This window comes from Parasteatoda tepidariorum, chromosome 6, assembly GCF_982258835.1.
Source record: "Parasteatoda tepidariorum strain Cologne lab strain chromosome 6, Ptep-v5.0, whole genome shotgun sequence".
Lineage (NCBI taxonomy): Eukaryota > Metazoa > Arthropoda > Arachnida > Araneae > Theridiidae > Parasteatoda > Parasteatoda tepidariorum.
This window is the reverse complement of record NC_141760.1, coordinates 33,866,142-33,880,272: the sequence shown is the minus strand read 5'-3', so window position 1 is coordinate 33,880,272 and position 14,131 is coordinate 33,866,142. Positions and strand designations below refer to the sequence as shown.

The window sequence follows — 14,131 nt, the reverse complement described above, 5'->3', positions numbered from 1 at the left end:
TTAATAATTTTTTCAATCATTGCCATCTATTGAGAATTGCTTTAACTATTTTGGATTTTAAAAGTCAAATAATTTATGAAAACCGATTAAAATAGTGTTTTTTACAGAAATCTAATGAGTTAATGTTCATGAATGGGGGCCCTTGAGAATCTTATTTTTTATAAATTGTGTTTAAAGAATAAAGACCATTGCCTTATATATTTTTTAAAATATATTCTATTGTATAAAGTGTGCATTTTTTTTCTACAAATAGTGATTGATTATCACTCAATCACCAATAATTTGAATAGTTTATCAACAAGAAAACTTAAAGAAGGCAACTGAAATCTATTTTTCTACGTTTCAGTGAAAATTTTAGGTACTTGGGCATTGAAAGATGTTTTAATAACTGTTTAGTTTGACAAAATAATTCATACCTTTTGAATTTATTTTAATTTGTTATACCTTTATGTTTATTTAAATTAATTATTTTAATTAAATTCCATGATTTTGAAAATTATTTTAGGATTACAACTGGTTAGCATATCAATGTTTTTTCAAATTATACGTAGTTTAAAAATGCTTTTTTGAGGTAATCAAAATGTGTTTAATTTGTTAAAATTATTGCATCATATCTTAAAAATGATTTATTTTATATATGTGAAGTTTTTTAGTTCGTTTTTAAACATTATGATATGTTATAGGGGTCTAAAATATTTTTGTGCCCGGGGCCCCTGCATGCTATTAAGACGGCTCTGGAGCTTGACCTGCATAGTTGTAAATTTTCATGATGTCGTTAGAAGGCCAGTACCGGGGGTCGCTGTTTTTCTACATACATGAACAAAACAGGATCAATACATGAACATCATTTCCTTCTTACAATCTTAGTCTTTTATGCCAGTATTTTATGTGGGCGAATATTGGATAAGTTATCCTCTTTACACAAGAAAAATTCCTCTGCTTTTCTCATGAAACCGGTTGCCCACTTCAAACGAATGCCTTTTCTGTTGATCACATACCTACATGTAACTTCTAGGCAGCTTGAATTGAAATCCACATTAGGTGTTATCATTGAAATTAAAAACTTCTTGCACTTCATTTTATATTTTTTTATTTCTATTTTGACATGAAACATGTTAAAATAGTAATATATGACAAATCCGCTGAATTATCATTTTTACGAACTTTTTCTCCATCTTGCTTTGATGTCCATTAATTTATGATTTTGAGTTCCCGCCCTTTTCGTTTTTGTCATATTTTGATGTATAAAATACCACTTAATTCGATTTTCCATTTCTTGAGTCATCCAAGAAAATGTATTTGTTCCTTTATTTTTGAACATTAGTGTATTTTAAGGAAAGTAATAAATTTTATAAATTTTTTTTAGGATCTTAAAATTTTGTGGGAAATTCAATCCTGTATTAGTCTGTTTCTTATTAATCTAATTCTTTTCATTTCAACAAGACTATATTGAATTTTTAGTTCAAATGTAAATAATTGTTACATATTTAGACAGTCTAAGTGAAAACATGTACCTAACTGCAATGTAGATCGATTGTTCATATTAAATAATTTGATCTTATTGTTTTCCTACTTTGAAGTAAATACATGCTACAAAATTTTTAAAGTGCAACACATTAATTATTTCGACTGAACTGTTAAAAAGATAATGATTTTCTATCTTTTACTTAAATTTTCAACATTAGTTTCTTTCTTTCGTTTATTCTTCAAGCTTGTGACCTTAAGGTTTGACTGCATTGCACAAAACTTAAAAGGTAAAAAAAATAATTAAAACTTAAACTTAGTAAAACCTAATGTCATCTAACATTGATGTAAATGAGAGAACAAGTTTTTTTTCTTTCTTTTTTTCAAAAATTTTAAAAGGTGTAATAATTAAGTGGATGTGTGCAGTAGAAGCCCCATATCAGGAATCGTCAGGAAAATAGATTTTTCCGGATAATAGGTACCTAAGGTAAACAAACATCCCTATTCAATAAAAAATAGACAATAATTAATGTCAATTTCATTCAACAACGTATAAATTCACGTGGTTTGCCAATTACAATTTGGGCAGCCATTGTTGCAGATTTTGACCCGATTTTTAATATACGGCATTATAACATACCGCGAATTACGAATCAAGCATTTTATTTCATTATTTCTTGATTAGAGACGATTCCACCATCAATTCGCGTGGTTTTCTCGATGATTTTTTACTTTTTTTCGGAATTTTACATGGTTTTTAAAATCTCAATGTTTTTATACGATATTATTTCGTTCGGCAAACTTCAAATCGCGCGTCTGAAAAAAATCACATTTTTACGAACTCAATTAGTGACGATTAACCTGTAAAACTACGAGGTTTCATCGATCGTATTTTCGTTATTGCCACGGATTTTTACTAAGTTTTTAAAATCTTAATTTTTTAATACTACATTGTTGGGTATGGAAAGTTTTCAACTACGCATTTAATATACTAATACTATTACAATTTGCGTATTTCGAATCGCGCTTTTAAATAATCACTTTACGACTCGTTATAATCGTGACAATTTCGTCTCAAATCCACAATATTTTCAAAACGCAAGAGTAAATCAGGGCTAAAGAGAATAGAAGGGCTGGTTCACTCCTTTGAAGTATCTCTTGCCGCGCCGATCCTCCGACGTCACTCTAGTGACGTCACTTTGGCGCAAAGCTCGCACTTTTACTTCAAGAACGGAGCGTTTGGCCTTTCTAGCTCTAACTAATATTGGATCATTTCTTTTTGCGAGATATTCTAAGACATTTGTTATTTTCTATAATGACTTTCCTCAGTTTTTGCAGTGAATTTACAAGAATTTAAAACTATTATCGAAATGCCAGTTTGCGCGATTGCAACTTGCAAAAATTCTGATATAAAAACAAAAGGAAAAAGTATAATTTTTCGCGTGTTCCCTAAAGTAAATGAACAACTATGTAAAGAATGGATTCCAAAATGACACAGTTAATATAAAACCGCAATACGTTTATTCTGTCGTAAAGAACTTTTATAAAAATTCATTATCTAAATAGAAACCGCCTCGCTACTTCATAAAGAAAGGCAGGTGAAAAGAATTAAAAAATAGATAAAGTCAAAGAAAATTAAAATGTAAGTAAAAAGTATAAATAAAATATATAGTATATAGTTGAAATTCTCCTAATTTCATAACATATTTTTTAATGTAGTTATTCTAAATATTTATGATTTTTTTAAAAATTATATTCTCTTCAATTTAAATATCTATATATTATATCATCGTAAATTTAAATGTCTATAAACAATTGTAAAATTTCTAATGTCATTATGAACCTAAATTATTATTTTGTTTCAGTAATTAGCGTTTAAGGTTGATGTTTCCTAATGATTAAGTATGAACAAATTGCTATTAACGACATATTTTAAAATCAGGGATTCTAAATTTAACTTAACTTATCTTTATAAAAGAATATGTCGATAAAAAAAGTGTCGATATATGCCTTCATTTTTCTTAATAGTTAAAGTTAAAACTGAACTTTTTAAAATAAAGTATTTATCGTGTTATTTTCACCAACTAGCAAAACATTTTTCTAAGTTTAAAATGGTATTTTTTTAATATAATAACCAAGAAAGTTTTTTTTGAACTATGTTTATGAACGGAAATAATGTGTTAATTACGTAAAGTTTGAAGGCTAATAACCAGAAAAAGTCTAACTTATTTTTACGAGAGAAAGATGCAAAGTTATCATATCTTTGCTTGCGACCTCCGAGATCTGTAGACACAGTGACGTCATGAGGAGGGAAATCGTAGCTTCAGCTCTAAGAGCGGAGTGAACTAGCCCTTGTATTCTCTTTAGCCCTGAGAGTAAATAGCGCATTCTGAAACTGAGTGTGTGTTTCTTGGAGGTAGTTTTTTTATGCAAAACGAGAAAAAAAAGATGCAATTTCATGAAATTCCTCCGAAATCGCAAAATTTTGGATTTTATTTCCCTGAAATCGAAAATTTTTTTTTTTTAAATGGAAATTGGATTAAAATCGAATAAAAATCGGAAGTCGAGTAAATGCCATAGAAAAGCAATGGATTTCCGTCCCTTCAAACTTTTCTTTATACAAGTAAAAGAGTTTTGCTTATCTTCATTGTTAAAAAGTGTTCGAAAAATAGACCCTTCCAGTTAACGGACGCCCAGATATGGGATTTTTTTTTTTTTTTTTAAATATCAAAGGAAAACAATACATTTTTAATTTATTCGGAAAAATTTCACTTTGTCAAAAAAGTAGCTCTAATAAGGATTTAACAGTTAAATTTTGCACAGGAGGGATTAATAGTATTAGGTTGTTTCAAAAGCAAGTATCGTTCGTTTTTTTTCTCATGAAAATGAAAGATTTTTTTTTCTTATAGTGAACAAATATTTTATTGAATCAGATATCATACATTCTGGTTCAATGCCTCTAGCCATCTTCCTGGGAATAGCATGACTCCACGTGCATAAAATTTTTGTTCATGTTTGTTTTGGATGATGCGCTTTAAAAATGGATAATTTTCTTGACGTTTGAAAAGCAAATCGCAAACGTCAATGCGATTACTCAAATTTATTTTTGTAAGAACATGAATAATCCATACTTCAAGCTTTACGATTAAACCTTAGGATTTTCAAATTATCACGAACGGTCGAATTCGACAAATTTAATGTCTCAACGATCTCATGAGCAGTATTCCCAGGTTTGCACCATTTAACGCCTTGATTGCTTCATCAGCTTAAACTAGAGTGGTGCGTCATCGCGTATCTTAATCGAAATTTCGCAACTCAGTTTTGACACTGGCGTGCTGTAAATAGATTTTCTCCACACAACAGATGATTTTTTTTCTTGCTTACACAGTATTTTTATCTTTTTGGTAGCAAAAAAGTAAAATATGCCGAAAATTCCACTTTTCCCTTTCATATTTGAAAAGGCACAAACCAAAAACTACAGCATAGAATCAATCAAACTTTTTTACAAGCAAGCATTGCTAGGTCAGTTGTCAAAATATATAATGTTTGTGTGACCTAAGTATTAAGTTGATTGTGAAAAAATAAAATTAAGTTTTTTTTGGGAAAAAACGAAATTACTTTCGAAACAACCCAATAAATAGTCTGGACCACAGGCTACTTTTAGAAAATCATCAGTATCCAATTTAGATTGTATAATAAATATTAGAATAGATACAATAACAATATGTTTAAAGTAAAAAAATATTTATTTTACATTATTTACAACAGCAATGATTCAACCTTTTTCTTTTTGTCATTTGTAAAAATAAAAATCAGAAAAATTGAAAAAAAAATGTCTGTTAAACCAAACAGCAATAAGAAGTTTTAACATCATATGTCAAGATTTTTTTACAGCCAAAACACTTTTTAACGCTTTACGACCAGCAAGCTTTTTCCTTAATTTTTCTCGACTCTCATTTATTTTTTGAAGTTCTCTGAGTCTTAAATTGCGGATCAATTTTTCTTTCAAAAGTCTTTCTTGTTCTAAAAGCATATCTTTCTTTTTCTTCTCAAGATGTGAATCACTTACTGATGGTTTCTTAATCTTTTTCTTCAGATGTAAATCCTTTTCTTTTTTACATATATCTTCATTTTCAATTTTCTTCTTCCTTTTAGTGTTTTCATGAGAAGGATGAGCAGCTGATAATTTTAAAGGAAGCTCCTTTTCTTTTAATTTCTCTGTTTTCTGAAATAAGAAAAAGCCTTTATCAATTAATCCTTTCATATTAACTGAAAGAAAATAATTATAAATAATTAAACAATTTCGCAAAGTGAAATATAACTTTTAATTACTTTTTTATGGAAGGGTACATTGACTGTTTTTATTAATAAAGCTTATATAAAACATGGTCATAATTTTCTATAATAGTCTATAACCTAAAGATTTATAAGAAACTTTTTTTTAATACATTATTTACTGTTCTTTAAGCTCAACGAATATATTTTATGCCCTACTCAAACATTTTTCAACTATTAGGTTATAACATGGTATCAAGAAGAGGAAAAATTATTAAGTTTTACAGTGCTAAATATATTTCAAAAAAAGTTATTTTTTAACAGTTTAGACTCAGTCTAGATTTTTTTTATGAAACATAAAATATTGGGCAAATATGAGACACTAACAGGACTAATCTGGGACATTATTACTTTGAATTGATCTGAATCAAGAAGCATTTCTCAAATAAGCATTATGTTTATTGTTTTTGCTGCAGCATTTTCATACTTTTGAAAATTGTGCTTGAATTCTTCAAAATGAAAATTCATTATGAGTATACATACTTTCTAAGCTTTAGATGGTAATTTATAATAGGAAAAAAAAAGAAAAAGTTATTCATCACAATAAAATTAAATTTTTTTGTAAGGTTTTAAACTTAAAGTATTTTATAAAATACACAGTTAATGAAATTAGAATTAATTGTGTTAAAAATTTTTTGTTTCATTAAAATAGGAAGAATAAAAAACTGTTATTATGTGTTCAATACATTTAAATATGAACTGATATAAAAAGTGCATACAGCAAATACAGATTATAGGTATAATGGATAAATGATTTTTATGGAGTAAAAAGACTTGCAACTTGGAAAACATAGCCTTATACATTGCATGTTTTGAAAAGCTAAACCACAAGATGGAAGTTCACACTAAGATTGATTTTTCATTCGTTAATAGCTATAACAACAAACTGATATAAATTCTTATTATAAGTATAGCAGCAGTTATGAAGAATTAATCATAAAAATATATGAACATGGGTACTTTAAATTTACATTACAAAATAAATTTAATTATATTGTGTATCTGAATAATCATTAGTACACATGATATAGAGATGAAACATGCCATCTTGCTCAAATGTGTAGAAATATTACACACTGAATTTTTAAAAGAAGTTCCGTAATGTACTTTAGATATTTAACCTTTGACATTAAAATGTATAACCAATTGTAGTATAGTAAAACTAAAGAAATAGAGTCATCTTTATAATGCAAGATTCTAAAATTTACAAGTAGAATTTATTTTAATTTTGAAAATATGGAATATTTTAAAAATAATAGTAAATGCTATACTTCAAATCAGAACTACAGATTTGACTGTCGTCGCATGTCAATTCTTTTGTTGATATGCTCAAAAAATGTTTATATACATATATATATATGTAATATAGAATTTCTCATGCAAGTCTTTCTATATTAACTGATAAGCTTAAAACATATGTTTCTTATCAAGATTAAGATGTAGAATTCAGTCTCTCACAAAGAGCCATAAAAAGTCAAGATGAATCAGATAAAAGATTATTTTCTGAAGTTAATGGGCAATAATTCGTAGATGAAGTACACATTAAGATAGTCCCAAAAACTTCCCAGAATCAGAGTGGCGCTATCCTTTTAGAGAATCAAAGTCTCTAAATTTTATCAACTGAATGAAGTTTCATTGAGATACGAGGGTTGCTATTTATATTTCTGGCCTTGGCAACAGTAAGTGTTGCTAGGCGACCGCAGACGATTTTAATCGAAAGTTTGATATTTTTAAACATAAATTCAGCCGACGATTTACCATTATAGCTTCATTTGTGTTGTTGACAGTAAATTGAAAAGTTTTTCTCTTTCAAAAAATGGAATTGAATCGTGAACATTTTCGTGCCATTATTTTTCATAACTTTCGACGTGGATTGTCAAGACAAGAGTGCTTCGATGAACTTAATTCTTTATTCAGCGATAAAACGCCATCCAACAGCACTGTAAAAAATTGGTATAACGAATTTAATCGTGGTCGATGTTCGATCCAGGATGAATCCCGTGCAGGTCGTCCAAAATCCGTTGTTGTGCCAGAAAAGATCGATGCTGTGCGTGAACTGATAAAGTAAGATCGTCAAGTGACATACCGTGAGATAGAGGCGTCTTCGGACATTAGTATGACTAGCATCAATAAAATATTGCATGAACATTTGAGCGTAAAAATTTTTTTATCGCGTTGGATCTCGCATAATCTGACAAACGCTCAAAAAAAGGCTCGTGTCGATTGGTGCAAGGAAATGTTGGAAAAATATGTTCAAGGTACATCAAAGGCTGTGTATAACATCTACACAGGTGACGAATCATGGATCTATGCATATGAGCCGGAAACAAAACAGCTATCAACTATATAGGTCTTCCAAGACGAGGCAAAACCAACAAAAGTTATTCGAGGAAGAAGCACATTGAAACAAATGATTGCCTGTTTCTTCGGCATTAACGGTCATGTGGCAACAGTGGCGTTAGAGCAACGCAGGACGGTCAATTCTGAATGGTACACGGCCATTTGTTTGCCAGAAGTCATTGGAGAAATTCGAAAAAAGCAGAAGAACAGGCAAATCATTCGTTATCATAACAATGCGAGCTCTCACACATCGACTCAAACAAAGTAATTTCTGACGGAGCGAAAGATCGAACTGATGGGGCACCCAATGACTTCTTCTTATTCCCACACATCAAAAATAAATTACGTGGACAACGTAATTTTCAACCCCTGAAGAAGCGATTGATGCATTTAAAATGCATGTTTTGGAGTTACCTCAATCGGACTGGAAAAAGTGCTTTGAAAATTGGTTCAAACGCATGCAAAAGTGTATTGATCATTATGGAGAATATTTTGAAAAACAATAAAACCAATTTCGATCCTACATATTTGTTTTTTCATTATTAGGCCAGAAATATAAATAGCAACCCTCGTAAGAAGATCCTTGCAACTACCTCACTTTCAGGACCTCTGTTTAAATATCGAGAGCATGGAGAATTCGTGTCTTTTTCATATCTAGATAAATCTGGGCCAATTCCCAACATTTCTGCTAGGGAAACCTTCAATGTGATAGATGTAAAACTCCAGCCAATAATGTTTTCAATACTCCATATAACGTAATAAAATGCCTTTTTATGTGAAGCCGTCTAGGTTTCTTAAATTATTCAGCCTTTAAAGGCGTAACATTACATATATATATAAACATTTATAATAAACTAATGAAAATTTATATATAAATGCAAAAAAAAATTTTTTTTGTTAACTAAACTAACTTTTTTACCTTGTGCAAGTCCATGCTAAAAATCTTCTACAAATTAATACAGATTTTTTTTCAATAAATGTTAATAATTTCTCTACAAATCTTCAAGATTAAAATGTTATAATTAAAATTTGACCTTTCATTAATGAAAAACTTTGAATTATTCAGTATAATAACCTTACACAAATACAAGGTAACTGACAATTCAAATGCGGCTCTGTACTTCAGTAAGAACACGCCATAAAATACATCCCACTATCTTTAATTTACACTTTTATTTTTATAATCTTACAAACTAATTACGAAATTATTTTAAATCATTTTTGCAAGATGCCGTTAATTCAAGGGCATTTGAATTTGCTACTTGCTCTACATGTGTTTTATTCTCTGTTTTTTCTTGAATTTTTATTTTCTATTCTTAGCTTTATCTGTTTTATTTACTTTGTATTTTTTTTTAAAATATGTTTCATTTCCTTCTCAATTTTTTTGGTGCTCCTCTTTGGTGATACAATTGTATTGATATATTTTGCTTTAGCTACATTAATACAATATTAGAAAGCACTCTATTTTGTGGATATAATTGTATGAGCTGAGAACGAGAAAATATTTTTTCCTCATTTTATTTCAAGCTTTTTTTAAGAACAATTTATTTGTTAATAATTTTTCTTCTTCTCTTTAAAAATAGTTTTCCTTGTTTTCTGTGTAATTATAACATTATCTATTCGGTATTGTACATTATACCGAAAACGCAAAATTTTTGCTTGCTGGCGAAAAAAAATTCCCACTGCAGAAAAAACCATGTAAGTTAGCTAATCAGAATAAATGTAAGAAGTTAACACAACTTAATTTCAACAATTAATTACAAGAAGCAGGGTTTGAGAAGTTTTAAGCAGGGATTTAACTGTTACATCAAGAACCTCGAACATTATTATACACTACATTATAATTTACAACAATATTCCCTGAAATGATTTAGGTGATAATTATGAGTAAGAAATGTCAATTTTTTGTTAACTGAATTGAAATATGTAAACTTGCTCTTTTAAACTTGGAAATGCTATCAAGTTTACCTTGCTCAGTATATGTATCAGCATCCAGAATACAGCTGTTTTATTTTATTTATTTTAATAACTTTTGAATTCTAGAATTGGTAGGAAGTTCAGTACCTCAGTTTTATCTTTAATAAATCTGTAAATTTGATACTTGCCTTAATTTGAAAAAGATACTTAATAACATAGAACATCTGTATAAAATAATACAAATAAAATATAAAATATCTGTATAAAATAATACAAATAAAATATAAAATATCTGTACAAAATAATACACATAAAGATTAATCTAAAAATACTTATGTCAGGATTTGCCTGAAACATTAATAAGTGAAATTACTTCTGCACGAAACAACAATTCTTTCAAAAGAGATTTGGCTTCATTTTCATACAGCGCAGGAGAGATTTTCTCATCCTTGATCACATCTGCAATGGAAGAGCCAGGTACTGGATTTGAAACCAAGGTATCACTTTTTTGCCTGTACAAAATTAATTATTTAATTAAATATGCATAAATTACATCAAAGTATAAATCTAAGAAAGCTTCAAAATTAATATTCAATTTAAAAAAAAGAATAGAATGATTCGGACACAGTATCATCCTTACTAAAATACAGTAAGTATATTTCCACGCACTTTGCATTTTCTGTACAGGCATCAGTATTAGACTTTGATAAAGCAGCCCGTTGTTTGATACATCTTTCACTAAGATAGTTGGTACGGTCAAAATCTACCTAAAATGATCATGGAATATTGTTACGTCTTAAAAATGAAGTGCATGAAATAGGTTATACTGAAAATAAGTCAAAATTAAGGTAAAAGAATACAAATTAAGAAAGCTATTTAAATTTTTGTATGAAAAGATACAATTTAAATAATATTTGCCACACAATAAACTCGAAGTTTATGAAGACCTACTTAATAATTGTGTAGAATTCAAACATTATGCACAATAAGATTAATTTTGTAAAAATTTATTTTTGTTATGAAAATAGATGATATTTATCTCTCTTTTTCTTTTTAAACAAATGCAAGACAAGTTTTTTTCAAGTAAAAAGAAATTGGCTAAACTTTTTCACTAGGAACTTTATACTTAACAATGCTAATATTTTAATCATTAATGTTATACACAATAGTTCTTTAAGACATAACTAAATATATTAGTTCTCTTATTAAAATCATCTATTTGTTTAAAAAAAAATTATGAAACTATTTTTCAAATGAAACACAAATGATGCACAATCGATCAACTGGATGTCCATAGAAAACTTTTTCCCTATCAGATTTATTTATTTATCATCATTATAACTGTTTTTTTTTTTTTAAATAATAGAAATGAATAATAGAATAGAAATGAATTAATTTTATAGAAATGAATTTCATTTCAACATCAAATTTACATGTATTTCCACTTAACTACATTCCATTATAATTACCAAACTTGTTTTTAAAAACTCATTAATTCTTTCATACATTCATTAGAGAAAATATATTTTCGTTAACAATACCAAATCACATTAGATATTTTAGTTTTAAAAAAAACTTTGATTTGAATTTAATGTTGCAAATTTAAAGGAAAATATACCAAAATGCTTTCATTACAATAAAAATTTTAATGCTCAGCCATTTTGGATTCTGAGGCCTATAATAAAATCAACTATTATTGAAGCAGGTGATGCTCAATCAGTTGTGGTAATAGAAACAACTGGTATTCCCACCTATGGGGTTCCTACATTATCGCAGTGGCGTGGTTTGTGTATGTTATTGATCTCAAAAGCTATGCTGGCAGTAGCTTAGCTACAGACAGGGTCACCCAAGCCAATCAGCTTGCATGGAACACACACCTGACAAAGAGAAGCAATCTGGTACTTAGTGGGACTGACCTTCATGCTATCTAGAAAAGAAACCGACACACAAGTCTCAACACAGAATGCAGTGGAGTAGAATTCAAAGAAGGCTGTCGAACCAAATTCTGGGTCTGGCTCATCCTGGATTGTCAAGCGAAATAAGATAACTTGGTTGGTTACTAATGCCACTTGCCACACTGACAAGCCTGCTTGGTGAAACCGAGCAAGTTTAAGGCAGAGTGACCATCTATGGCCAAGTGGATAAGCTACTGCCAGCATAGAGTGTCCATCTATGGCCAAGAAATCGATTTCGTCTCACTTGTTTAAAAGGCGGACCCATTTATACATCCACAGATCATAATTTTGACCTGAATCAGAGAACGATCAAACTACAATCCAGTACCCCCAGAGGTATTGATTTGTTATGGGAACATGGAGGACTTTGTGAATCGACAGAATTTCAGAGTGTACCAGTCACCAACTTCGGCCGGCGGGGTTCGAACCCACGAACTCTCGGACAAGGGCGCAGCTCCCTACCGACCAGGCTATCCCGGCACATATAAGATAACTGGCATAAGGCATTACAGTAATAAGTATCTAATATAATTTGAAGTAACATAGATAAAGTGATAATACAATGTTGAATAAGTATGTCAATAATTTATTTATTTTTTTTAAATTTGAGATTTTAGAATAAAAAGTTTGGTTTTACCATTGAGGTTCACTGTATATTTATCATTAAAGTTTTCACCCACGAACACAAATTTACACTATAGATAAATGGTTTACACGTAATCATACTTACTTTAATGTCAGCTGAATAAACTTTACCCTCCGTGTCCTTATAAATTAACTTCTTACCTCGTAACGAGTCTATTGCAATTGAAAATTCTACATATTCTTCATATTGTATATAAACTTCAAACAATAACTCACTGTGAAGAGAACTTTTTTTAGCAAAAGTTGACTCATTGGAAATATTGTCTGGGGTAGGAATTTCAAGTCTTCGTATTCTACCAAAACCACCGAAGGCTTTTCGCAAAATTTTCTCACTGGGCCTTACAGATTTACTCGAACTGGCAAACCAACGAACGGGCATGTCTTGTAGATGAATAGTATCCGGTCGTTCACCGGGTTTCATTTCATTCACGCCTTTCGCATCACGGTAAAAAGCTTCCCATTCATGACGTGTCGGACCACTGCATGGAGCATGGGCAGCCCTCAGTTGCAGTTTCTCTGTAAAGCCAGTTAACTTTAGGCTACTGGTAGTCCGAAGACGAGCCAGAGCTCGCTCGCAAGTGGCTTTATTCTCGAGTTCACCTTCTAATTTAATGACATTTGCAGTAATTTTAAGTGATTTCAATGACATGAATTGATCTGGTCTAATAGCAGCCTTTAATTTTTCCATAACATTCCAGCTTGAGATACTCTGACCTGGAATTTTGAGTTTAGGTAGTTGAACATTGATTTTTATCTTGGAAATGGGTTTTAAATATAAACCTAAACTACTTTCTAAGGCAACAGCCTCAGTAATGTCATTGCAAGTTTGAAGAGACATGATCAGTCAAATAATAAAGAATTACAAAAATCACATTATTGTTCCACTTAAGTTATACAGACGGAAATTTTCTACATACAATTTTACCATTTATATTTAAATAATTTCTTTCAATCTCAAAATTAAGTACTTTAAAACACAGAACTTATATATACAACACAGACATTATAATTTACTTATTAAAACGGTAGTTAGGAAAAAACTCCACTTCAAGAAAAACAAACAAAATAGCACTAAGATGTGAAAATATAATACGACGTGTGACACTTTTTAACCATTTTAAATGGGAAATATGGGATGCAGTCTGTATTTAAGCATATAAAATTGGGACACATTAAAATCATCAATTGAAAAAACTGTTTATTCCGTTTAAAGTACCAGTTGCATATAAAGATTTTTCAGTAGCTCCCTGCCTCATGGCTTCAAAATTGCGCTTGTAGCTTTCATGAATTTAAGAGATGAAAGAGCCCCAGAGCCGAGATGTTCCTACGAGATCTATCCTAATCCTTAAGGATGAAAATAAATCGTGTAAATGAATTCGGTGATATGAGGATATGATCTTATATAAACTAAACTGCCTACTGCGCCCATCTCAGTTTTCTTGACCTTGGGCTTTGGGGTGCAGCAGCCGATGTTC

General features: G+C 29.9%; 1 protein-coding gene across 1 annotated transcript; it reads right to left on the bottom strand.

Annotated features, from left to right (window-relative positions):
* Positions 1-5,191: 5,191 nt before the first annotated feature.
* Xe7 (A-kinase anchor protein 17A) lies at positions 5,192-13,883 on the bottom strand. Its single transcript, XM_043042084.3, has 4 exons — positions 12,742-13,883; positions 10,726-10,823; positions 10,430-10,568; positions 5,192-5,689 (listed from the first exon to the last, which is right to left on the bottom strand). The coding sequence occupies exons 1-4, from the start codon at positions 13,492-13,494 to the stop codon at positions 5,342-5,344; spliced, it is 1,338 nt and encodes a 445-aa protein (XP_042898018.2). The 5' UTR covers positions 13,495-13,883; the 3' UTR covers positions 5,192-5,341.
* Positions 13,884-14,131: the final 248 nt, after the last annotated feature.